Source organism: Myotis nattereri (assembly GCF_964212035.1).
Source record: "Myotis nattereri genome assembly, chromosome: 4".
In the NCBI taxonomy this organism is placed as follows: domain Eukaryota; kingdom Metazoa; phylum Chordata; class Mammalia; order Chiroptera; family Vespertilionidae; genus Myotis; species Myotis nattereri.
Genome location: NC_138079.1, coordinates 105,087,756 through 105,114,585, shown reverse-complemented (window position 1 = coordinate 105,114,585; position 26,830 = coordinate 105,087,756). Strand labels below are relative to the sequence as shown.

The window sequence follows — 26,830 nt, the reverse complement described above, 5'->3', positions numbered from 1 at the left end:
TGTGCCTGTTGGAAGAAAAGCAGACCTGAGCTGAGAGAGAGAGTAACTGCCCGCGGGGACCAAATGAGGCCCCAGTTCCCCAACTTGCCCTCTGTGGGGAGGGGTAAGAACCCAGGAGACATGGCAAAGGGGAAGAACATTTATTTCTTCACATAATGTTTTGTTGCATGCCCCCGTGAGGCGGCAGGAGACTGCCAGACTGCATCACTTTTTCTTGGGCTCCTTACAAGCCACCACGTACCTCTGGGCCACATTGAGGGGAGGGGAGTAACCATCTGCATAGGAAGTGTCTTCAAACAGGACCGAATAGTCATCCTGGGGCTGCGGCAGGAGGCAGACAGGAGGCGCTGGTCAGAAAGCCCCAGGCCAGCGCCCCCCTCGCCCCAAACCTAGACCGACAGGCACCTGTGGTGTGTGGGCTCCTAGCTTTTCCCGTCTCATCTTCACTCAAGAAGTCTAGATGTTTGAACCTGCTCCCTGCTACAGAGCTCCTCAGCCACCAAGGGCCAAGGACGGGGGTGAATAGCAAGGGAAAGGACTCGCTAGCTACACAGGCGGCCTCACGGAAGGGGCCCTTAGGTTAAGGGGAGCAAGGACAACTCAGAGGGCAGCAGGCAGGGGTCCTGGAGGAACAGGGGAGACTAGCCTTTAAACTGCCATCAGTGATGGGTGATTAGAGTGCAGGGGTCGGGGGTGAAGGCTGGCCCTGAGCAAGGCTTCCATCTCGGGGCTCAGGCTCCCCACCTCAATGCGAAAGCGAGGCTAGACTAGAGGACACACCGGGGCTTTCTAAGGCTCCGCAGGGCGCCGGCACCGCCTGGAGGACTGGCTGGAGGGGTTACAGCTCAGGACCCTGCCAGCTCAAAGAGGCTACAAGGACAAGAGGGAAGGTAACGGACCCCATGACCTGTCTGGTCAGCGGGGTGGTCCTTGTGTCCTGGACGATCTCCCCCGGGGGCTGCCTTACCCGTTGGGGGGGTGTGTGGATCAGGGCACGGTAGAAGCAGGTGGTCTGGGGATACAGGGCCAGCACGAGCTGCTCCTTCTGGAATAAGGCTTCGGGGTCCGTCTCAGGGTTGGCCTTCCACTGGGGCAGTGGGATGATGCGCCGCCGGCTCAGGGTGTGTCTCCTGGAGGGGCGCTTAGGTCAACCCATGGCAGGTGGGGGGCTCTTTCCCAGCAGCAGGGCTGTCCCCAGGCTTCCCTCGCCCCGCCCTGGCCAGCACACTCACTCTTTGCCTTCCTCATCAATGTCATCGACCTCATACCTGCGGGCGAAGGAAAGGAGAGCAGTGGATGCAGGGCGGTGCACACCAGGTGGGGACTGGGGAGGAGGGCGAGGAGGGAAGTAGCCCAAGGAGCTGGCTCTTCACGTGTCCCAGTTCCCACAGGGCTGGGCGTGTCCACTCACTTGTTGGTGGCATGGCTGTAACTGACCACCTCGGCCAGGATCCACTGCTCATCCCCATCCACGGCCTTGACCCGGGCAGCCACCTTGTCTCCAGGTTTGGCCACGTAGTCCCCAGAGGCCGGAATGGCCCCGCAGAGTGGGGGCGGCCTGCGGAGGGGATAGCGTGTCAGTCCCAGCCCCTCCCCTGCCAGCCCCCCTCCCTGGGCCTGCCCTCACTTGTCACCAGGCTTCCCGATCCACAGCGGCAGGGTCATGGCCGACTGCTGCAGCAGCGTCATCAGCACCCCCCGGCGCATGGTCTTGCGCGGGGGCTCCGAGTCATTGTACAGGCCCGCGATCTTGGCCGCTGTGGGAAGGAAGTGAGCCCCTGAGGCACCAGGGAAAGGGTGCCTGCCCCTGGCTCCCCACCTCTCCTCGAGTTGGCACCAAGGGTCCAGTGTGCTCCCCGGCCCGCCACTGGAGGCTCCTGCTGAGAGACCACCAGGCCACACTCACCTGGCCAGACGGGTTAGTGGACACGGTTTGGGAAAGAACAGAAGAGCCAAAAGGGGGATTCTGAGGCGCTGGGCGTGTCTCTTATCTGGGTGCCGGTTACACCCACTTGTTCAGTTAGTGAACATTTTATTGCGCTGGGGGTACACTTACATGTATTTTCTATTAATATGTTATAATTAAGCAAAAAGTTCAAAGAGCTATCAAATGTGGACAGAGCCCTTACCTCCTCGGGCATGGCTCAACACACCCAGTCAACTTCAACCCAACTGGCAGTGTGACAATTTCATGGGCGAGGAGTCTGCCCCTGGGTACATTGGACGGGCGAGAGAGAGGTGGGACCGCAGTCTGAAGCGATATGGAAGCCAGCACCCTGTGTAAGCCCCTCTGAAAGGCTGGCTCCAGGACATCCCGCTGTGGCTCTCAAATAACAGCCAGGTTCTCGCCTCAGCAAGAAATGGGCCTGCGGGTAGCAGGTGACTGCCCCAGGCAGTAGAGGATGGAAGCCAGAGGGATTGGGGCCAATCAGCCAGTGTGCGGAGGGAGAGCGGGAGGCCTTGTCTCTGACCCATGGAGGTCAGACCCGGGGACTGGCCTCCATGCCCTTCCCAGTCCCAGGCTGTCGTGGTGCACCTCCCTGTCATAGCCCACACTAGGCTGAGGTTACAGGCTCCCCGGCAGGAAGACATGACTGCTGCTCCCAGGAACCCTCACTCAACCTGGTGAAGGAACACCCAACTAACTTGTCTCTAACTCACCGATCCGCCTCTCTTCCAACAGAGACTTGATTTCCGCAATCTTATCGAGGGCTTTCCGGAGGATGCTGAGGGTGGGAGGAGGGAAAGAGGAGGTCTGGATGAGGCACTATGCATGGACTTCCTCTTCTGGTCAAGAACACTGGCAAACCTTGTGAAAACTATGAACCCCACATAGGTGGCTTTAGTCTTAAAAGCATACAAAAGCTGGTAAGACCGCCCGACCAGTGTGGCTCAGTGGTCGAGCATCGACCTATGAACCAGGAGATCATGTTCGATTCCCAGTCAGGGCACATGCTTGGTTTGCAGGCCCCATCCATGGTTAGGGGGCATGCAGGAGGCAGTCGATCAATAATTCTCATAATTGATGTTTCTGTCTCTCTCTCCCTTTCCTCTCTTTAAAAATCAATAAGAAAACATTGAAGAATAAGGACTTTGGGATTAAATTTGGGCTCCCCCACTCACTAGTTGTGTCTTTTGGCAGATTACACAACCCTTTGGCATTTCAGTTTCCTCATGTGTTAAATGGGGTAATCCCATTTTAGAGTTGCTCTGAGGGTTAAATGAGGTAAATATAGAAAGTGTTGTAACAGCACCTGGCACAGAGTAAGGCCACATAGAGCTGGTATTGTTACTGTTACTACCACCACAATAGAGAATGCACTTCCCAATGTGAGGAATGGCCAAGAGCTTGTAAAACACTAGTCTTAGGCACTTTATATGCATTATCTCATTTATGTTGACAATTCTATAGGTAGTTATTATTCCTATTTTAATGATGGAGCAACTGAGTCCCAGCTGAAGTGACTGCCCAAGGTCACGTGAGAGGCAAATGGCAGTGCTGGGACCTGACCCCTGCCCTGCTGCTAGGGAGGGGGGAGCAGTTTAGAAGTGGGTTCTAGGGAAGGTGGCCCTAAGGGAGAGGCTCCTCCATGCCAGGAGGTTCCTGCAGCCCAGCACCTGGGCGAGGCAGGGGGGCGATGGCAGGCAGTGGCTGGTACTCACTTGCACTCGGCCTCTGCGTCGGCTTTGGCGGTTGTATAGAGGCCCCGCAGCTTTGTCCGGTAATAGGGAGAGACTGCAGGTAAGCACAGGGAGACAGGAGTGGGCGGGGGGCAGCTGGCAGCCGTGTGGCTCTGCTTCCAGTGTATCGGAACCAGGCCTTGGGGGGCATGAGCTCCGCTGGCTCAGAATGCTCCCCGAGGCACCTGCACCCCATGCACAGCGCGCTCACTTCTCCATACGGTACAAATGCCATCACTGCACGCAAGGGAGGACTTCTCAGCACATGGAGAGCAGAAAGCAGTCTCAAGCTGCTCAGAGCCGGAAAGCCCAAGGCCAGGAGCCTGGCCAACTGGGGGCCTCGGTGCACCCTGGGAGGGAAGCTCCCTAGAAAACACCAGCTAACCGGGGTGCTTGTGCCGTTTAAGGTGTTTCCCTAGATGCAGCCTCATTTCACTGGCTTCTAGTCCCTAGAGTTGGGGGATTTTAAGGTTCCTTAGGGCTAGGCAGTCTGGTGTCTGTCTCCTAGGTCACCGTAGGCCCCCAGCGTAAGGGAAAACTGTCCCTCTGGCCTAAGGAGCAGCTCATCTTGGATGACTGCAGATACACGCAAAAGCTTTTGAAACGACAGCAATCTTGGCCCACATCTGCTTCTCATCCCCTTTCTCTCCAGAGCCCAGCTACTCACTCTTGTTCTCTGTCTGCATCCGCTCGTGGGTCTTCTGGATGTTCACTAAGTTGTGCTCACTCCGCGAACGCTCTTCCTGCAAAGGGGAGGTCAGCAGGACAGGAGCGAGGCCCCCCATCCCGCTGGGGCACCCTGCACCCAGGCCACAGGCCCATCCACATGGCCTTCATTTACTAGATCTGAATTCAGGACCAGTTTAAAGACCTCCCTCCCCCACTAATGCGAAAGCATTACAAAAGGCATTCAAGTGAAATCATAAACTAGATTTACGGCTCTCCATCAGAAAAGACAAACTGACCTACAGCTTCAATACAATCCCCAACAAAATTCCAGCTGGTAGAGTTTGACAATCTTATTCTAAAATTCATATGGAAATTCAAGTAACCTAGAATGGCCGAACAATTTTGAAAGAGGAAAACAAAAACATTGGAGGACTCACATTTCCTGATTTCCAATCTTATGACAAAGCTACAGCCGTCAAATGCTGTGATGCTGGCATATAGAACACTGCACTAGAATTGAGAGTCCAGAAATTAACACATCTGTGATCAGTTCACCTGGGAGAGGGGATGGGGAAGGATGCTGGTACAAGGCTTCCCCACATCAGTGGGCTGGGACCACAGCTGCAACTGAGGGTGCCAGAAGCATGGATGATTCTTAGTCAGAAGCCCACGTACTTGGCAACATGGCGTTAATGGTGAATGCAGCTCACGAGTCTAAACAGCCCACTCGTTCTGTACTATATAACCCCACCCTACTAAATGGGAATGACCAAGGAGAGGTGGGGAGGAGACAGGACACGACACCTGCTAGACTAGCATTGCTGCCTGCGATCTGGACCGGCACTGCGGCTGAACCCAACTAACATCCTTCCAGGGGTGGAAAAGTTTGGGTAAAAAGCAATGACAAATGGAGAGAAGGAGAAATAGTAGCTGAGGATAAAAGAGTGGGCTACACAGTGTTGTAAATTCAATCTTATTTTAATGCCTCACGATAGACTCAGTGAGAGAATACTATTGGCTCAGTTACGCCAGATGCCAAAAGGGTGAAGCCATCTATTTGCCAGGAACACCCCTGCTTTTAGAATCTGATGAAGTCCAACGGGAGCCTGCAATCCTGAGGGGCCTCTCCCTGAGAGACATTCTGGTTATATAATCTGACGATAAACTGGACTAATTGCTGAAAACTGAAAGGAATTCTAGCAATTCTATTCTTTAGCTCTAAAATTTATGAACTACTTTTAGAGCCGTTTTAGGTTTACAGAAAAATTGAGCAGATAGTAAAGATTTCCCGTATGCTTGCTTTCCCCTGCAGTTTCACCCTATGAACCTCTTGCATTAGTGAGGTCCACTTGTTACAGTTAATTAACCAAAACTGATCATTATTAACTAAAGCCTATAGATTACATTAATATTCATTTCCTGTGTTGTACATTCCATGGGTTTCGACAAGTGCATAGGTCATGAACTCACCAGTAGGGTAACATACAGAACAGCTTCACCTCCCTAAAAATCCCGTGCTCCCCCTACTCACCCCTCCCTCCTCCAAGCCCCGTGTCTTTTTGCTCCCTCACTTTGCCTCTTCGGGAATGGCAGCTGGCAGTCGTACAGCCCGTGACCTTTCAGACGGGGTTCTTTCACTAGGACTCTGTGTGCCAGGGTCTTCTGACTTAGTTTTCAGGTTCCAGCCACTACAGAGGGTACCACTTGGGCAGGAATTTCTAGGAACTGCTCCATCTTGAAGCAGTGCTGAGAAAGGGACAAGGGACCCAATGGTCAGTGCAACCTGCTGTGCACAGATACACAGCACCCTCTTTTTGTGAATGAAAAGCTATGAAAAAGCATAGGGGACAATGGGTCTCCCTAGATTAAAGCACGAGGCACCACATGCTGGGTCCAAATTCCCCTGGGGAACAGCCCCACCCCACGCCAGGACGCTTCTGAAAGGCTGTATGAGAAACTCAGGCTATGTGACATCCAGGTGTGACGGCTTCGCATCTAACCCAACACCTTTGGGCACAAACATGTACCCTAACTGCACCCAGGCCGCCAGCCCAGTGGCCACAAAATGCACAGCGGAGTAAGCAACACTGGCCCACGCTAGAAAAGGGTGTGCGCTGTGGGACAAGCTAAATGCACTTTTAGTGAGAAGCATCATTCAGGGGAAAAGATGTGTGACTCTGAAAAAGACTGAAGTGAGTTCTCTTTCCAGAGGAAGGGAGGGACGAGAGTGAGCCTGGAAGGATGACAAAGCTTTAGTGAATGGTTTCGGCCAGCTCCACACACAATGCTGGATGATTCCAGGACCCATCTGCTGCTGGTAAGGGGCTCGCACCCTGACCCACCAGGCCTCCTGACTATTTTAATCCAGATGGAAGCTACTGTAGCCTCGGGGCACAGGCTCACCACACTGCCTGCTGAGCCCCAAGGGGCATGCTATGGCATGCTCTGACCTCCACGCCTCCTCCGGAAGCCCTCTAGGGCACATGTCAGTTATATCAATGTACCGTGACTATCCCGACCCAAAAATTGACCAAAATAAGGCATATCCCAAAGTACAGCTAGCAGAGCTGGGACTTGTACTCTGAGTACCACCTGTCCTCCCCTTATGAGGGAGGTGGGCCGTGGGGTATGAGAGCACACACAGGAAACCAGGCTCAGTACAAGCCTCTGAGCTGAGACGCGGTGACTGGCCTTATCCCCAGAAATAACAGAAGCAGGGCCACTGTAATAAAGCCTGCCCATAACAACATCTGGTAAACAGGCAGGGCCAATTCCGTTGGGAAGACATAACGAAGAGCCTGTGACTTTACTGACTTGTTCCATAAGGAGACCAAGTTTTACGTGACCATACTTTGCTGTTGTGTAACACAGGGCATTGCTGGTAACACGTAAATACGGGTTATGATAACACTGATATGGATGACCAGCTGAACCGGGAGACTGAGCGAAAGCCTCAGTGGATTACTCATGGAAAATGAGGGGCCTGAGGAAGAACTAAATTTCGCTAACCATCAGCCGATTTCTGTGCTAAGTATTTCTACACGAATTTATCATAATATACAGGTAGTGGTAGGTGAAGGGGAAAATGCATAATCAAATTAGTTCAACAAGAAGAAAATGGATGCATCCTAGCCGGTTTGGCTCAGTGGATAGAGCGTGGGCCTGTGGACTGAAGAGTTCTGGGTTCAAATTTGGCCAAGGGCACATGTCCAGGTTGCGGGCTCGATCCTCCGTAGGAGGCATGTAGGAGGCAGCCGATTAACATTCTCTCTCATCATTGATGTTTCTAGCTCTCTCTCCCTTTCCCTTCCTCTCTGAAATCAATAATATATATATATATATATATATATATATATATATATGTATAGAAAATGGATGCAATGGCTCTAAGTATAGATTAGTTATTTCTCTAAGTTTCTCTCTACCTCTGCAGGCTGCTCCATGCTGCTATTATTGCTGTATCTCTGATATAAATGCTACTAAAAACAGATGCTCAAACATGATTGTTTTGCTGTAGGAGAGGCGCTAGGCCAAAGGCCAGGGGGTGGTGTATGCAGCAAATCATTAACTCAGCAAGCCCGGGTTTTCAAACGCTGCACATTCCAAAAAAGGTTTGGCTTTTGACCAACTTCTGAGAGAGACCCTCTAAACCAGTGGTTCTCAACCTGTGGGTCGTGACCCCTTTGGGGGTCGCCTAAGACCATCGGAAAACACATATATAATTACATATTGTTTTTGTGATTTATCACTAAGCTTTAATTATGTTCAATTTGTAACAATAAAATTGGGGGTCACCACAACATGAGGAACTGTATTAAAGGGTCGCGGCATTAGGAAGGTTGAGAACCATTGCTCTAAACCCTTAGACTATCTTGCCTCATAAGAGTATCTTTATTTTCCTGGGTCAGGGTGGAAGGAGAAAGGAGTGATGGCTATTGGATATGGGGTAAAATGTTCTGAAGTTGGTCATGGTGATGGTTGCACGGCTCGTTGAATAGACTAAAAACAAATGAATTATAACTTTAAATGGGTGAACTGTAAGGCATGTGAATTAATATCTCACACGATGGATAATTCAACAGGAATGGTAGTCCTGCCCTCCTCTCACCTTCATGACATCATCTTGGGTCCTCCCCTCCAATCTCTCTGAACACAACCCCACCCGCCGCTCCACAGCTCGGCATCACAGCCCATGTTCCCCTGTAGGAATGGAGGGCTGTGGCCTGTTACCTGCGTTTGTTTGATCAGCTGATGGAGCTCGGTGAGAAGTTCTGCGATGCGGGAATCAGCCGACACGAGGGCCATGGTACATACGGCGCCTGGGGCGGAGGGGGAACAGAAGAGAACCTTGTTAGTGTTGTTATGGGTTAAACTACTGCTCCATCAAAAAGGATATATTGCCTGGCTGGTGTGGCTCACTGGTTGAGTATTGACCTATGAACCAGGAGACCACAGTTCAATTCCCGGCAAGGGCACATGCCCGAGTTGCAGGCTTGATCCCCAGTGTGGGGTGTGCAGGAAGCAGCCAGTGAATGATTCTCTCTCCCTCATCATTGATGTTTCTGTCTCTCTTTCCTTCTCCCTCATCGATGATATTTCTATCTCTCCCTCTCCCTTCCTCTGTGAAATCAATCTCTCTCTCTCCCTCTCCCTCTCTCTCTCTCTCTCTCCATATATATATATATATATATTAGACCGAACAGCAGAACAACCGGAACAATCCAACAACTGGTTGCTATGATGTGCACTGACCACCAGGTGGCATGTGCAGAACATGGCAGGTGTTGGCCATGGTTGGGGGGTCAGCCAGACCAAGGTGGGGTGCCGTTTGCTGTCATTGGGGCGAGCCTCTGGTGGTTACTGAAAATTCTTTGCTCCCGCGTGCTGTGATCCCGCCCAGCGCTCGCACCTGCTGCTGGTGCTGGCCCCCCTCGCACCCAATGCCAGTGCCCAGCACTTGTTCTGATCACTTGGCACTATCAGTGGGTGTGAGCAGTGGCTCCCGGCCCCAATTGCCCCTGAGGGCTTCTCAACTTCCCCCTGCTCCTGAGGGGCGATCGGGGCAGCAACCTCCCTTGCATCCGCTGTTGGCGCTGGCCCCAATTACTCCATGCCATCAGCGCGTGGGAGCAGCAATGGGAGCGGGGCTTCTGGCAGACAGAGGGCTGGGGGCCATGGTGGGAGGGGCCGGGCGGGGGCACGGAGGGTGGGCTGAGACCCACTCCTGTGTCTACCACAGCCTCATGGCCCACAATTCCTTTCATGGTGCATGAATTCGTGCACTGGAACCCTAGTCCTATGTAATAAAGATGTAATATACAAATGGTCGTTACATAATGACCAACCGCGTAATGACCGGATCATGGATTAGCAGGAGGTTGGGGTAGCGAGCTACAAGCAGGTGGCAGAGAGCTACAGGAGGGGGCAGGGCAGCAAGCTATGAGGGGAGGGGCGGCGGGGAGCAGAGGGAGTTACAGGGAGGCGGCAGCGAACTACTGGCACACGGATTCATGCGCAGGGCTACTAGTATATATATAAAAGATATGTTGAGGAGAAACCAATATGGCGGCATAGGTAAACACCAGAGATTGCTGCCTCGCACAACCACTTCAAAAATACAACTAAAAGACGGAACGGACATCATCCAGAACCACAGGAAAGCTGGCTGAGGGGAAATTCTACAACTAGAAGGAAAGAGAAAAGCATACCAAGACTCAGAGGAGGTGCGGTGCTGAAGTAAATACAAAGGTGTGGAGGTGCATGTGGAGAGGGCTGGCGGCTGAGGACATGGTTGTCTTTTTCAATCTGGAGGGAGTCTCAAGCTCTAAGCTCCAGTTCCGGGCGAGTCTCTGGGGACCCAGACTCATATGGGGAGAAACTGGACTGTCTGGCATCAGTTGGAACTCGAGGGCAGCTTTCTCTCTGAGGCACTCGCAGGGATTGCCAGGGCCTCTGAGGGCAGGACTGAGAGCAGCCATACTGCTTGCTCTGCCCGCCCTGTTGATCCCCTGGGTGTCCGCCTGGCCCAAGCCGTGCATGGAGGCTTTTGCATATGAAAGGCCCAGCCCTTTGTAATCTAAAAATTACTTAACAAATTGCAGCTGCTCCAAGGCCCCAGGCAACTTGCATTGCTTTACAGCTGGCTTCTGCTGGATAGCCTCAGGCAGAGGCTAGATTAGCACCTCCTTAGATCCAAGAGCCAGTGTACCCAGTGGTCAGAGGGGGACCATCCAATTACAGCTCCTCAGATCCAAAAGGGTCACACTCAGGGGGCAGACTCAGTGAGCACCAAAGCCCCATTGAAGCAAGTCTTGCCCCATAAGGGTGTCTTCAGCACAGAAGTTCTCCCACCGTAGACAAAGCTGATTCTCACAGCCAATTGGCCTGGAGGTCAATCCCTCCCAGTGTTACCTACAACAATCAAGGCTTAACTACAACAAGACGGTGCACAAAGCCCACAAGGGGTGCACCAAGAGTGTCCACCTCAGGTAATTGGGGAGGCTGAGCCACTGGGCCCTAAAGGACACTTAGCACTGAAAGCCACTCTATCGACACAGCGAAGCATAAAAAATGCCGAGACAAAGAAACAGGACACAAATGACAGAAATGGAGGAAAGCAAACTACTGCATATAGAGTTCAAAACCACACTTTTAAGGTTTTTCAAGAATTTTCTAGAAACCGCCGATAAACTTAATGAGACCCTCAAGAAATCTAGTGAGACCCTCGATGTTGTGATAAAGGACCAACTAGAAATTAAGCATACACTGACTGAAATAAAGACTATTATACAGACTCCCAACAGCAGACCAGAGGATCGCAAGAATCAAGTCAAAGATTTGAAATACGAAGAAGCAAAAAACACCCAACCGAAAAAGCAAAATGAAAAAAGAATCCAAAAATACGAAGATAGTGTAAGGAGCCTCTGGGACAGCTTCAAGCGTATCAACATCCGAATTATAGGGGTGCCAGAAGAAGAAGAGAGAGCAAGATATTGAAAACCTATTTGAAGAAATAATGAGAGAAAACTTCCCCTACCTGGTGAAAGAAATAGACTTACAAGTCCTAGAAGCGCAGAGAACCCCAAACAAAAGGAACCCAAAGAGGACCACACCAAGACACATCATCATTAAAATGCCAAGAGCAAAAGACAAAGAGAGAATCTTAAAAGCAGCAAGAGAAAGACAGTCAGTTACCTACAAGGGAGTACCCATACGACTGTCAGCTGATTTCTCAACAGAAACTATGTAGGCCAGAAGGGAGTGGCAAGAAATATTCAAAGTGATGAATAGCAAGAACCTACAACCAAGATTACTTTATCCAGCAAAGCTATCATTCAGAACTGAAGGTCAGATAAAGAGCTTCACAGATAAGGAAAAGCTAAAGGGGTTCATCACCACTAAACCAGTATTATATGAAATGCTGAAAGGTATCTCTTAAGAAGAGGAAGAAGAAGAAAAAAGTAAAGATACAAATTATGAACAACAAATACACATCCATCAACAAGTGAATCTAAAAATCAAGTGAATAAATAATCTGATGATCAGAATAAACTGGTGATTATAATAGAATCAGGGGCATAGAAAGGGAGTGGACTGACTATTCGTGGGGGGGAAAGCGGTGTGGGGGTGTGGGAAGAGAATGGACAAAAATCGTGCACCTATGGATAAGGACAGTGGTGGGGGGGTGAGGGCGGTGGGTGGGAGGGGAACCAGGTGGAGGGGAACTATGGGGGAAAAAAAGAGGAACAACTGTAATAATCTGAACAATAAAGATTTAATTAAAAAAAGAAAAAGATATGTTGAAGACCTAATCCCCGATACCTGTGAATGTGACCTTACTTAGCAATAGGGTCTTTGTAGGTGTAATTAAGATGTACGTTAAGATCAAGTCATACTAGAGTAGAAGTGGGCCCTTAATCCAACATGACTGGTGTCCTTATAAGAAGAGAAGAAACAGAGACAGACACACACCGCCCGGGAGAGAGACACACACCGAGAAGGCGGCCATGTGACAGAGGCAGAGACTGGATTTAGGCAGCTGCAAACCAAGGATTACTGCCTAGGACTGTTGGCCACCACTAGATGCTGGGAGAGAGACAAGGAACAGATTGTCCTGAGCACCCAAGAAGAAACCCACCTGTGATTTTGGAACCAAGCCAACCTCTGGATTTTGGAATTCTAGAACTGTGAGAGAATACATTCCTGTTGTGTTAAGCCACCCAGCCGGTGATAATATGTTACGGCAGCCCTAGGAAACGAATGCAGTGGCAGGTAACCCTGAAATTGTATCCTAAGCCAATGATGTTTGTATTCAATATGTTGAGCTAAGTTATAAGGAGTACTTATTTTTTTCCCTTACTGATTAAGATATTACAAATGTGTCCTTATTCCCTATTCTCCCCCATCCCCCTACTCATGCCCTCATCCCCTGGTGTCTGTGTCCATTGGTTATGCTTATATGCATGAATACAAGTCCTTTGGTTGATCTCTCCCCCTTAGCCCCACCCTCCCCTGCCTTCCCTCTGAGGTTTGAGCATCTGATAGATGCTTCTCTGTCTCTAGATCTATTTTTGATCATCGATTTATATTGTTCATTATAATCCACAAATACTGAGTCACTTCCAAAAGCAGCAGCCTAAGCCCCCCAGCTCTGCTGACAAATGATTTAAGTATTCTGGTCTCCATTTAAAAAATTCTGAAAAAGGGGGATTCAAATAAGATTTTATATGAAGACAATTTCCATGTCATAAAACACTGTTACTTTTTTTTTTACGACAGAGGGAAGAGAAATCAACTACTAAAAACATCTGACTTAAGGAAAGACAAATGTATTGATGAAAATAAAATGCACTAAAAGGTAATTAGAAAGAGAATAAAAGACAATAAAAGGTAACAAAAAGAATAAGTTATCATACCCACAAAGATCAGATTCACACTGAGTAGAGTAATAAATTGTAAACTCCATGTACTTAGTCACATCTTCTTAAAAAATCTCTGCTTCTGTTTATTAAAAAAGTAATATTCACACTAGGAACAAAGAGGAATCCCCAGCTCCGGTCCCCTCTGTGAATGTGACCTTACTTAGCAATAGGGTCTTTGTAGGTGTAATTAAGGCACCTGAGAGAGGGCGTCTATGAACAGCCACAGCTAACATCACACTGAGTGTGAAAGACTGAATGCTTCCCCCAGAGCAGGAACAAGCCAAACTTGTTCTGCAGGTTCCAGCTAGGGCAAATAGGCAGTACGATGAAATAAAACAGTCCAGATTGGAAGGGAACAGGTAAAACTATCTCTATCTGCAGAGGACATGACCTTGTAATAGAAAATCCTATCCCACTACATCCACTAAACAATGTCAGAACTAGTAACAAGGTGAGATAGCAAGGCTGCAGGCCCACGAAGAGGCTTCCATCTGTCTCTGCCCAGCTCCGTCAGTCACCTCTCATCATTGTCTGCCTCACATTTTACACCCAGCAATACTGAGCTGTCCCTCTTTTGAACACAGGCCTGTACTTTCTTACCTCCGTGCCTGCGTCCATGCTGTTCCTTCGATCTGGGATGTCCTTCCCACAACCAGACCATCCCTAATCCTCTGATTTGGTGACTTATTCTCTAAGGCAGGGGTGGGCAAACTTTTTGACTCGAGGGCCACAATGGGTTCTTAAACTGGACCGGAGGGCCGGAACAAAAGCATGGATGGAGTGTTTGTGTGAACTAATATAAATTCAAAGTAAACATCATTACATAAAAGGGTACAGTCTTTTTTTTTTTAGTTTTATTCATTTCAAACGGGCTGGATCCGGCCCGCAGGCTGTAGTTTGCCCATGTCACCTACTCCACTAATCCTAGTCTGGGCCAAATTACCTTCTCTGCGTTCCCATAATAGCCTGAGCATCTCTCTACCACTGTGCCTACCAAGTCATATTAAAATTCTCTTTGTATTTGCCTCCTCCCCTAGCCTGTCCAATCTCTGGGGACAAGGGTCACTTTATCTTCTGTACCTAGCACAGAGCTGGCACACAGAACCCATCATCCTTCCTTTTACTCCCATCCATTCCTCAACCCATCACAGCCTGGCTCTCCCTCAGTCCTCGGGGATCTCCTGCCAGCTCCTGGGACTTCCCACTGCACTGAACACCTGACCACACGCTGCTTCCCCAAACCCTGCTCTTTGGGTTTCCAGGCCTCCAATCTCCCCTATTTCTCTAATCACCTTCACAGCCTTCCTGCTGCCCTCCTCCAGCCCAGTGTAAGATCACCCTGGGATCCTCTTCCATTCTCTAAGCACGAGCATGCTCACTGGCTTCCAGCCCCCACATTCTGAAACTTCCAGGTCAGTATCTACAGCCCTGCCCTCTCTCCAGGCTCCAACTCAGCTGCCACCCGAATAGTTCTACCAAGAGGTCCCCTCAGACGCCTCACTCTTCCTGTCTGGTACTGCTCTGCCTTCCAGATGTGGGTTAAAGACATCCATCCCTGTCCAGCCAGCTTCCCACTCTGGAAATCCTAGAGTCATTGATTCCTCCTTCTTGTTCATCTCCAGCCACCAGTCTCTGTGGTCAGTCTGCATTCAAATTCTATTTGCCCCAGAAATTAATCTCAAACCCAGCCCCTCTCTTCCATACCCGCCACTGTCTCAGTTTAGGTTCTCATCATATCATCACAATATCATCCCATCTCTGTCTCATTGTGGCTGGACACAAAGCCTGGTTCTCTAAAGGGGAAAAATCTTTGAGTAGATAATATATGTACATAGTAAAAAATAGTCACACAACTCAAGAAGTACAATGCCTCCCACCCCTAGAGGCAATCACTATTGTTTTTTGGGTATTTTATTTCTCCAGTGATACTACATATATACACAAGGTGAAACGTGTGTATTTCTTTTTAAAAATATATATATTTTATTGATTTTTTACAGAGAGGACGGGAGAGGGATAGAGAGTTTGCCCTCGACCGGAATCGAACCTGGGACCTTTCAGTCCACAGGCAGATGCTCCATCCACTGAGCCAAACCAGTTAGGGCGAAAAGTGTGTATTTCTTAAAACCTTTTATAAATGGTGGTTGCTGAGACAGACACACGAGATGAGGCTGAAATGTTCAGCAAACCAAGATGAAAAAGCTGACCACGTGGTCTGGAGGGGAAGGAGGTCATACACCAAACCAGGCAGGGCCTAACCTACAACCGGCAGTCTCTGTGGTCAGTCTGCATTCAAATTCTATTTGCCCCAGAAATTAATCTCAAACCCAGCCCCTCTCTTCCATACCCGCCACTGTCTCAGTTTAGGTTCTCATCATATCATCACAATATGGGGAATGAGGCCATTCCCCATATTGGCCTCAGAGCTGGGAAAGGAGGCCCCTCCAACACCCAGGCCCTCCACCAATCATCCGCCTCCGCACACATATAAACGGTGACTTGTGACTTAAAATGCTTCCATGTCATCTCATTTCTACCCACGGGAGAGAAGTTGGAAGTCCTGAGAGGAGCGCAGGACTCCGGAGGGTCACTGGGCCTGCTGGGAAGGGCCTTGCCTCGGCGAACCACCTAGTTTATGATTTTACAACAAACTACTGCTACCTCCAGATCTGGTCAGTTATGAACTTGGATTTTCTCACAAAACACACTCTAAGCAGAGGCTCACTACGATGAGAATGCCATGCCTACTGGTGCAGAGCAAGTAGGAACGAGGTACCGGGTCTGGAACTACACCCGACCTTATGTGCACCTGACGGAGGCCACGCAGATCCCGGCTGCTGCTAGCAGAGTCCAGGGTTCCAGGGGATCTTATCACTGTTCTTGAACCATGAGACTGGCAAGTCTTGCCTGGTTCCAGGCATCACAGACGCAGCGTCAGTGCTCTGAACTTTTTGGCTCCTACACTCTCTCGTCTTTCCAGTGACTTAGAAGGCCACACCATCCAGTTCTACCCACAGAGGGAAGCACTATTCTGGTATTTTTAAACATAACTGAACTCAGACTCCCAGTGTCTTCCCTGGTAGGTATCAGTTGAAATCTGTACAGCGCTGTCTGAATTAGCTGAGCTGCTTGGAGTATGCCCCAGGCTTGCCTAGTTCAGAAGTCTGGCAGATTTTTTAAAAGAACAGTTTAATTTCGATATAATTCACTCTTTTAAAGTGTTTGATTTAGTGTTGTGTGTTTTTTAGTATATTCACAAAATTGGGTAACCATCACCACTATCTTAGGATATTTTCATCTCCCCAATAAGAAACTTTTACCCACCAGCAGTCACTCCCCATTCCCTCCTCCCCCCAGTCATTGGAAACCATTATTCTATTTCTGTCTTTATGGATCTGTCCATTTTGGACAGTTCATATAACAGAATCATACACTGTGCAGCCTTTTATGACTGGCTTCTTTTTCTTAGCATGATGTTTTCATGGTTCCTCCATGTTGCAGAATGTATCAGTACTTCATTTCTTTTATGGCTGAATAACATTCCATTGTATGGATAGACCTCATTTTGTTCATCTATTCATCAGCTGATGGACACTTGGGTAAAACTACTTTTTGTCGTCGTTTTGTTTTTACTTTTTACTGAAATTTACTGGGGTGACACTGGTCAACAAGATTATACAGGTTTCAGGTGCACATTCTACAACACATCATCTGTACACTGTATTGTGTGTTTACCACCCCAAAACACTACTTTTTAAAATATTTTTTTAATATATTTTTTATTGATTAAGATATTACATATGTGTCCTTATCCCCACGTTACCCCCTACCCCCCCCCCCCCGCTCATGCCCTCACCCCTCCCACCCCCCCGTTGTCCGTGTCCATTGGTTAGGCCTATATGCTTGAATATAAGTCCTTTGGTTGATCTTTCCCCCTTACCCCCACCCTACCTTCCCTCCAAGGCCCGACAGTCCAATCAATGCCTCTCCATCTCTGGATCAGTCCTTGTTCGTCAGTTTATGTTGTTCATTATATTCCACAAATGAGTGAGATCATGTGGTATTTATTTACTCTCCAGTTCCATCCATGCTGTGGCAAATGGTAAGAGTTCCTTTTTCTTCTTCCTCTTCTTAAAGAATACCTTTCAGCATTTCATATAATGCTGGTTTGGTGGTGATGAACTCCTTTAGCTTTTTCTTATCTGTGAAGCTCTTTATCTGACCTTCTATTCTGAATGATAGCTTTGCTGGATAAAGTATCTTGGTTGTAGGTTCTTGCTATTCATCACTTTGAATATTTCTTGCCACTCTCTTCTGGCCTGCATGGTTTCTGTTGAGAAATCAGCTGACAGTTGTATGGGTACTCCCTTGTAGGTAACTGACTGTCTTTCTCTTGCTGCTTTTAAGATTCTCTCTTTGTCTTTTGCTCTTGGCATTTTAATGATGATGTGTCTTGGTGTGGTCCTCTTTGGGTTCCTTTTGTTTGGGGTTCTCTGCGCTTCTAGGACTTGTAAGTCTATTTCTTTCACCAGGTAGGGGAAGTTTTCTCTCATTATTTCTTCAAATAGGTTTTCAATATCTTGCCCTCTCTCTTCTTCTGGCACCCGTATAATTCGGATGTTGGTACGCTTGAAGTTGTCCCAGAGGCTCCTTACACTATCTTCATATTTTTGGAATCTTTTTTTTTTCTTTTTCGGTTGGGTATTTTTTGTTTCTTTGTATTTCAAATCTTTGACTTGATTCTTGGGATCCTCTTGTCTGCTGTTGGATCTCTGTATATTATTCTTTATTTCAGTCAGTGCATGCTTAATTTCTAGTTGGTCTTTTTTCATATCCTCCAGGGTCTCACTAAATTTATCGGCGGTTTCCATAAAATTCTTGAAAAACCTTATAAACGTGGTTTTGAACTCTCTATCCAGTCGTTTGCTTTCCTCCATTTTTGTCATTTGTGACCTGTTTCTTTGTCTCCGCATTTTTTATGCTTCCGTGTTGGTAGAGTGGTTTTGTGTGCTAGGTGTCCTGTAGGGCCCAGTGGCTCAGCCTCCCCAGTTACCTGAGGTGGACACTCTTGGTGCACCCCCTTGTGGGTTTTGTGCACAGTCTTGTTGTAGTTAAGCCTTGATTGTTGTAGGATCACTGGGAGGAATTGACCTCCAGGCCAATTGGCAGTGAGAATCAGCTGTGTCTGCAGTGGGAGAACTTCTGGGCTGAAGACACCCTTCTGGAGCAAGACTTCCTTCAGTGGGGCTTTGGTGCTCACTAAGACTGCCCCCTGAGTGTGTCCCTTATGGATCTGAGGAGTTGTAATCTGGATGGTCCCCCTCTGACCACTGGGTACACTGGCTCTTGGATCTAAGGAGGTGCTAATTTAGCCTCGGCCTGAGGTTACCCGGCAGGAGCTACGAAGAGAACTGCAGATTCCCCTTCCTTTTTTGGAGTTTTGAGGTGCCCTGATGAGGCCCAGCTATGAAGCAATGCAAGCTGCTGTGGGGCCTTGGGCCCTCTCTTGGAAGTTCTGGGTCTGTCTGGCCCAGCTGCAATTTGTTAGGTAATTTTCAGGTTGCAAAGGGCCGGGGCATTCATATTGAAAAGGCTCTGCCGCAGCCTGGGTGGGGCGGGGTCTCAGGGAATCAAAGGGTGGAGTAAGCAGCTCTGGCGGATCCTCAGCCCTGCCCTAAGGGGCCACGTGTCTCAGTGTCCCGGTAATTGCTGCAAGCACCTCTGAGGGAAAGCCGCCCTCAAGTTCAGAGTTCTGCCTGCTGCCAGACAGTCCAGTTTCTCCCTGTATGAGTCCTGGGTCCCCAGAGACTTCCCGGAACCGGAGTTCAGAGCAGTCGGGAGCTTGTGACTCCCTCCCGAATCAAAAAGACAGCTGCGTTCTCAGGTGCCAGCCCCTTTCCGCGCGCACGAGCCTCCGTACCTCTGCACTTTACTTCCGCAGCTCCTCTGGCTCTCAGTGTGCTTTTCTTTCCTTCTAGTTGTAGAATTTCCACTCAGCCAGCCTTCCTGTAGTTCTGGATGATGTCCGTTTTGTCTTTTCGTTGTATTTTTGAAGTTGTTGTGGGAGGCAGCAATTTCCCGGTATTTACCTATGCCGCCATCTTAGTTTCTCTAAAATATTTTTTTTAATTGATTTTATAGAAAGAGGGAGAGGGAGAGAGAGAAAAACAACAACAACAACAACACATTGATGTGAGAGAGAAACATTTATCAGTGCTTTCTGTACGCACTGCACCCCAACTGGGGACAGAACCTGCAATCTGGGCTTGTGCTCTGACCAGAAATCGAACTGGTGACCTGTCACTGCACAGGACAATGCTCAACCAAGTGAACCGCACCAGCCAGGGCTCAAAAAACTATTTTTATATAAAGATTTGGAAATCCTTCTCTTGGCTATCTTCTTCCCAAGATGCACTTTTATCATCATGCCCACAAGGCATTAAATACGACGACAAACAAATAGGAAACTCACCAGTGTCATTCCTTTCTTCTGGGTACCAATTCCTGTCCAATTACTGTCTGCTTCTGGTTACTCCCCAGGACCTTCAAATAGGTTTTCTTCTTCTTCCAATATCTTGTGAAGAGTGTAATATCATTATTTGCAAGAAAGCTGGCCTAATACCATCACAGTAGCAACCTCTGAGTGTCTTGCCTGGGACCTTTTCTATAATTTCCTTTGGGAAACTCTCTCTCTCACCTTGGCTCCAAGGATGAGAATCCTGCCTGGGCCAATGAAAATATGATATTCTCCCTGACCACCATGACTGGTTCAGGAAGAAAGCTGTGACCCAAGTCTGGACAAAAATCAATTTCAGATCATTTGCTGGAGCTATGTGCAAAGAGATACTGCCTTTCAGTTGTTGGTTAAGAGAGTAGCAGGGATGCCTGGAACTGATGAGGCTTTTGCCTGCCTGAGAGAGAAACCAACATGGAGGAAAGCAGAGTGGAGACAGAAAACACTGGTGACATAGTTTAGTTGTCTGGATCTAGCTGTGCCTGAAGCTGGTACACCCAGGCCTCTTCAGTTAAGAGTCAATAAGCTTGCCCTGACCGGTTTGGCTCAGTGGATAGAGCATCGGCCTGTGGACTCAAAGATCCCAGGTTTGATTCCGGTCAAGGGCATGTACCTTGGTTGCGGGCACATCCCCAGTAGGAGGTGTGCAGGAGGCAGCTGATCGATGTTTCTCTCTCATCGATGTTTCTAACTCTCTATCCCTCTCCCTTTCTGTCTGTAAAAAAATCAATAAAATATATATTAAAAAAAAAAGTCAATAAGCTTACTGGAGCTTACACAAGTGATTCTCATTTAAACCTTATAGCAATCCTATACCCTTTTCCCCCTGGGCTAGTGTTTGGGTTAGCTTTTTCTTACCTGCAACTGAGAAGTTTGACCACACTAAGTGTACCTACGAGGTAACACTTAGGTACAAAGGTTGCAGGAAGGAAGCATATAACTGCTAAACGTCCAGCATAAAACAACACTCTGGCCCTCAACCAGCAGTCAAGGCCTCATACAAATCCAAACATCCTATACGTAAACCACTCTAAAATTAATCCCATAGGGCGTAAGACAATACAAGCTTTGTTCTGAATCAAAGGGAAGAAAGGTATCTAAAACACTACCCTCAGACCCCATACCCTCAACCCAGCCACTATCAATAAGAATTTGCATTCATTAATTGGCTTTTTTTAAAGTTAAGGAGAGAATAACATTCCCCCACTTTGGACCGTCTGTAATGGAGTTTACACAGGTGATTCTCATTTAAACCTTATAGCAATCCTATAGCACACTCTCTTTCTCTCTAGGGCAGCGGTTCTCAACCTGTGGGTCTCGACCCCTTTGGCGGTTGAACGACCCTTTTACAGGGGTCGCCTAAGACCATCCTGCATATCAGATATTTACATTATGATTCACAACAGTAGCAACATTACAGTTATGAAGTAGCAACAAAAATAATTTTATGGTTGGGTCACAACATGAGGAACTGTATTTAAAGGGCCAGAAGGTTGAGAACCACTGATCTAGGGAAACTGAAGTTCAGATCGGTTAAGTTATACTAGGTCACTCAGTCAGGAAATACTGGTTATTAAGCTGGGATTCCAAGGCTGAGAACTCTAAAATCTATGCTCTTCCTTCCAATTCTGTTTTGTCACAACTTCACATATTTAATAGCAAAAGAGATCATGGAAACAGAAGCAGCTGCCACTGTAAACTACCAATCATCGGTTCGATTATTATGATTACACTGATGGTGATTTACTGTGGCATCTGAAAAAAAAACAGTAGAAAATTAATAACAGCTATTCCTTATTGAGTACCTACCATGTGCTAAGCACGGTTATGTAGATTATCCTATTTAACCCTCCTAACAATCCTGCAAAGAAAGTACTAGTCATTGAGTACTGTGGAGATGTAAGTGACTTTATCCAGGTCATGCAAGTAGGAAGTGGCAGAAGTGGGATTTAAACCCAGATTTGTCTGACTCTAAACCTAAGCCTTATAGGCTCAAACAGCCCTTATTATCATCAACACCCAACTCACCAAACTACCTTCCACTCCAGGGATATAGTGACCACAAATCCTGAAGTGACCGAAATTAAATATGTTTTTCCAATGCAGACAATTCATCAAAAATCTAAATGAGCCCTAACAGGTTTTGCTCAGTGGATAGAGCGTCGGCCTGTGGACTGAAGGGTCCCGGGTTCGATTCCGGTCAAGGGCACGTATCTTGGTTGCGGGCACATCCCCAGTAGGAGATGTGCAGGAGGCAGCTGATCGATATTTCTCTCTCATCGATGTTTCTAACTCTCTATCCCTCTCCCTTCCTCTCTGTAAAAAAAAAAAAAAATCAATAAAATATAAAACAACAAAAAACCTTTGTATACAAATTTAGAAATAAGAAAGAGAAAAAGAAAAAGAAAAAAAAAGGCTTGCCACTTACTATGTCTCTGCTTCTAGCTCCAGAAAGTTGGTCACTAAAAACTCTGGACTGTGATGGACCCACCCACTGAGAACAGGGTGCCTTGGGGTTGGGCTAGGTATTTATTAAGTGGACTGTGGTTTATTAAACACTTCCAAGACATTGCTTCGTATCCTGGACAGCACTTCTCAATCAGATCTACCTGTCCTATGACCCTACCCTACAATACCCACACCAAACAATTCCAGCGCCCCCACCCCCAGCCAGCACAGACTTCCACACTTCCGTTACGCCTGCCCGGACAGTTATGCTTCCCTGAAAGCCCTTAATTCTTCCCCTTCTTCGCCGCTGGATCTCGAAAATGTACTCATCATTCAGGGTTCAAATCAAAAGGCAGCAACATTAACAGTTTACAGCAGTACTGGCCAACCCTTTCCACACCATGGCGCACAGAGAACATGGTAATATTTGTATGGCGTACTGGGGTAGAGAACAAAGCAGCTCACAGCCAGAAATGACTGGCAGGGGGATCTGGCTGCCCCAGGCCCCTCTCGTATGCCCCAACACCAAGCGCAATCAAACGTCCAAGCACCACACGCAAACTTTCATTCTTGTTATTGTCACACATACACAGAAAGACTAACCATTTCACTTACTTGTCTCTCCTGCCGAACCATGAGCTCTCAGCAGAATGGGATGCAATTTTGTTCACTTTCTATTCCCAGGAACAAACACAGGGTCTGGCAGCTACTAAGTCCTCAGAAACAGATTGCTGAACTGAATCCTGGCAACCTCTTAAAACGGTCTTTCAAGTGATAAGCAGCAGCAATTCTGAAGCTGGGCTATTCAGGATCTTCTTCCCGATTGCAGAAAATAGTAGTTGCTACCAACATACTCTAAGAGGGATTGTCTACTTCCCACCTATGGAGACGAGGTACTTCCCTTTTATACATTCACTAGAGGCCCGGTGCACAAAATTTGTGCACTCGGGAGTGGAGGGTCCCTCAGCCAGGACTGCGAACCTTCGGGGGATGTCCGACTGGGGTGGGCCTATGCCGGCAGTCGGACATCCTTATGCTGCCGTGGAGGCGGGAGAGGCTCCCGTCACCACCGCTACTCTCGCCAGCTGTGAGCCCAGCTCAGGGCTTCTGGCTGAGCGGTGCTCCTCCTGTGGGAGCGCACTGACCACCAGGGGGAAGCTCCTGCATTGAGCCCCCTGGTGGTCAGTGTGCGTCATAGCGCTGTTCGGTCGATTTGCATATTAGCCTTTTATTATATAGGATTCATTTACCAATATTTATCAAGCACCTACTCTGTGCCAGGCCTGTGGGCTATAGAACAGTGAGAGAGACAAACAGTCCAGAAAGAAGCACAGACATTCAACAAATAGTTCCATATACGTCTCTGTAGGTGAAATAAATGTTCTAAAAAGGACATCTACAACAGAGTACAGTTAAGTAGATAAATCTCAATAATGACAGAGAATATCAGAGAACTGAAAACACAATTTTCAGGCAGAAAGAACCAACCAAGTGCCAAAGAGACTATCTACCATCCAATACCCAGTCGTGAACTTTCAAAGCCTCAAGGATAACTATGTGCTGGCAGGTTGATGGAGGAGGAGAGAGGAGATGCAAAAGGCACCAAGGATATAACTCAAGGTGTTTGGCCTGGGGAACCGGAAGAAAGGGAAGACGGGGGAAGGTGAAGGGCAAAACCCAAAATTTCAGATATTTAAGAGGTGCCCCGTGAGAGCTGAAGAAAAACCTGGAGTCCAGGGTGGAGCTCTGGGTTTGAAGACAGACACCTGAGAGTTGTCACAACAGGTGGCATTTATATTTAAAGCCTCGAAAACGGGTAACTGCTCGGAAGTGAAAGCAGGGGAGAGATTAGGAGGAGGCCTTGGCAAGCATTACAGCAAGAGGGCGACCATCAGCAGGAGGCCAGAGCGCCGAGGCCAAGGAGGCCAAGGACGGGAACGTCCCCCTCACCAAATGCAGAAGGTGTTTCACGAGGGGGCGGTGATCAGCTGCATCAACTACTGCGCGGGGCTGGGACCCAGCGCGCTTGGGGGCCTCTGGATGGCTGGTGGCCTCGGGAAAGAGCGGTTTCAGCGGAGCGGACCGGGCCTGACGGGGGCGCTGCTAGTGAGTCAAGACTGAAGTTGTGGCTGCAAACGGAGGCAATTGAGGGAAGGCAACTGGAGGTATATGGTGGGGGAAGGAGGTTGTTTTGTTAGGAGGGGCGCGTCTTGAGAATATAATAAAACCGCCCGAGCTCGGAGCCCACCTCAGCACTCGCCTTCTCGCCCCTGGGCGGAGGACCCCACCTTTGCGGCCTCCGCACCAAACTCCGCCCACTGCGGCTTCCCATCTTCGCGGGACCTGCTGCGCACGCGCAGACCCCGAGGACCCGCGTGGGGGCCCCTCTCCCTCCCGAGCCCCGCCTCCTCAGGGAGACCAGGCGCGTGCGCACGGTCTCTCGGGAGCTGCCTCAGCGAGGCCGGGAAATGGGGAGGCAGTGGGAGGACCCCAGCTCTACGTTCCCGCCACTCTCCCCGGGTCTCAGATAGAGTCCCAGCCCCACCTACCGGTCCACGGGCGGGACAAGCACGCGCGCTGGAAACTGCGAGGGCGGGTGTAGGCGCGTTCCTCGAATGCTTTTCAAAGTCTGTAGGTAATAACTCGCTTGCGTTCGAAGATTCGCGGCACCTCGAGAACCACTCTTGTACCCTTTTAAGAGCCGAGTCGCAACACGGAGGACCCCTTTACGCGTGCGCCGTCCATTTTATGTGACGTGCCGCGCTGCCCCTTGGGAAATGTAGTTTTTATTTACCCATTCCCGACTCTTCCGCTCAACCTCATTTTAACAAACTGGGGTCCTTGCGTGTTTTCAGCATCCTTTCCCATTCTCCAAAGCCTCTGTAAAAGAATAATTAAAAATAAAAAACATTAATAAAGAAAATTGTTGAGGGGGAGCAGTGGGTATATGAGAACTCTTGTTTTCTGCCTCAATGTTGCTGAGGACAAAAAAGTCTAATTTTTAAAAAATAATTTTAAAAACAAGCAAGTTTGGCTGGTCCGAGTGCAGTGGTGTCTTACAACTAAAAACAAGCAAGTCTGTAGACACAGATATCGAGTCTTTAGGGAATCTTTGCAGGAACATATTAAGGATGTGAGCAAACATTTACCTGTAATGGTTTACATGCTAGTATTTTATAATTTCTTACATAACCCCTACCAAAGTTTATTACATATTTATCTGTTTGAATATTTGGTACTCTGGCCAACTCAGTGAGGTGAGGATCATTGGTTTTGTTCATCTATGTATTTCCAGCACCCAGTATAGTGTCTGGCACATAATAGGCCAGGGGTGGGCAAACTTTTTGACTCGAGGGCCACAATGGGTTCTTAAACTGGACCGGAGGGCCGGAACAAAAGCATGGATGGAGTGTTTGTGTGAACTAATATAAATTCAAAGTAAACATCATTACATAAAAGGGTATGGTCTTTTTTTTTATTTTTTTATTTCAAACGGGCCGGATCCGGCCTGTGGGCCGTAGTTTGCCCATGGCTGTAATAGGCCCTCAATATTTTTGTATTCATTAGAAGAATCTCAGACTTCAACACAAACTGTTTCTGCCCAAAACTTCATGCATCATTTTCATCTACCAGCTTTTTTTATGTTTCCCCGTGGTGTCTATCTCAATGGATGACTTGACCTTTTACCCAGTCTCAGCCCTATATCCTGCATTGTAGAGACTTATGCCAGCAGGGATTTCACAAAGTTTGCATTTGTAAAGGTCTCAGGAGCCATTTCTCCTGCACATCAAATATGGACCTTAGTTGCTCCACAGAGATATTTGGGATTCAGTAATTTGTTTGAATTTATCTCTTACAATGTTTCTACAACAAACCTGTTTTACTTGATTACTTTTTAAAAAGATATAACGTCTTTTATTTATTTTATTTTTTAAAATATGTTTTAAAAATTGACTTTATAGAGAGAGGCAGGGACAGGGATAGAAAGAAACATCGATGAGAGGGGAACATCGATTGGCTGCCTCCCACATGCCCCACACTGGGGATTGAGCCCGAAACCCAGGCATGTGCCCTGACCAGCAATCAAACCAGGGACTTCTTGGTTCATGGGTCAAGACTCAACCACTGGGCAACACCGGCTGGGCTTGATTAATTTTTAAAAAGTGTTTTTTTAGAGTGTCGTCCACATGTAAGGGATAACTCTGTCTTCCCCTTCCTATCCACGTTCCTCAAAAAGAATTGTGGGTCCTCACTTCATTTTTTCACCTCCCACTTGGCAACAATAGCCCGATCCAGCACCTGGAAGTTCTCCTTGACACCACCCTCTCCCTTTCCTTACATATTCGATCCATCACTAAGTGTCTGCAATATAAAAATAAGAACAGTTCGCATTTGTTGGGCACCTCCTCTGTATCAGGCACTGTTGAAATGCGTTACATGTATTCATTGGTATAACATAGTCAATCCACTTTTCATCTCCACCACATCCACCCTAGTCCAAGGTGCCTCCACGCTGTCCTGAACAACTGCGAAAGCTCCTTATTTTTTAAAATCCTGGACGCAGAGTTTGAATTACTCATTTCTCACTGTAGCACAC

The 26,830-nt window shown here is 48.1% G+C and overlaps 1 protein-coding gene across 10 annotated transcripts; it reads right to left on the bottom strand.

Moving 5' to 3' along the window:
* Positions 1-125: 125 nt before the first annotated feature.
* On the bottom strand, positions 126-24,998 carry SGF29 (SAGA complex associated factor 29). 10 transcript variants are annotated; one of them, XM_081088981.1, is made up of 12 exons: positions 24,783-24,998; positions 24,184-24,362; positions 19,744-19,845; positions 8,581-8,669; positions 4,349-4,424; positions 3,664-3,736; positions 2,662-2,726; positions 1,628-1,757; positions 1,412-1,558; positions 1,233-1,268; positions 968-1,130; positions 126-321 (listed from the first exon to the last, which is right to left on the bottom strand). In XM_081088981.1, the coding sequence occupies exons 4-12, from the start codon at positions 8,653-8,655 to the stop codon at positions 205-207; spliced, it is 882 nt and encodes a 293-aa protein (XP_080945107.1). In that variant the 5' UTR covers positions 8,656-8,669; positions 19,744-19,845; positions 24,184-24,362; positions 24,783-24,998; the 3' UTR covers positions 126-204. The 10 variants fall into 10 exon arrangements, with proteins under 10 accessions (XP_080945107.1, XP_080945103.1, XP_080945102.1 ...); XM_081088977.1 differs by lacking the exon at positions 24,184-24,362 and having other exon boundaries at positions 24,783-24,995; XM_081088976.1 differs by lacking the exon at positions 19,744-19,845 and having other exon boundaries at positions 126-870; positions 24,783-24,985.
* Between the last annotated feature and the right edge of the window lie 1,832 nt (positions 24,999-26,830).

Excerpts from the sequence above, each read along its gene's own strand:
- SGF29 (XM_081088981.1), bottom strand. The coding sequence starts at position 8,655 with ATGGCCCTCGTGTCGGCTGATTCCCGCATCGCAGAACTTCTCACCGAG. Across the intron at positions 3,737-4,348 it reads GATGCAGACAGAGAACAAGA|TCTCTCCCTATTACCGGACA; the intron begins GTGAGTAGCTGG and ends GCTTACCTGCAG. Across the intron at positions 1,559-1,627 it reads ATCGGGAAGCCTGGTGACAA|GCCGCCCCCACTCTGCGGGG; the intron begins GTGAGGGCAGGC and ends TCCCCTCCGCAG.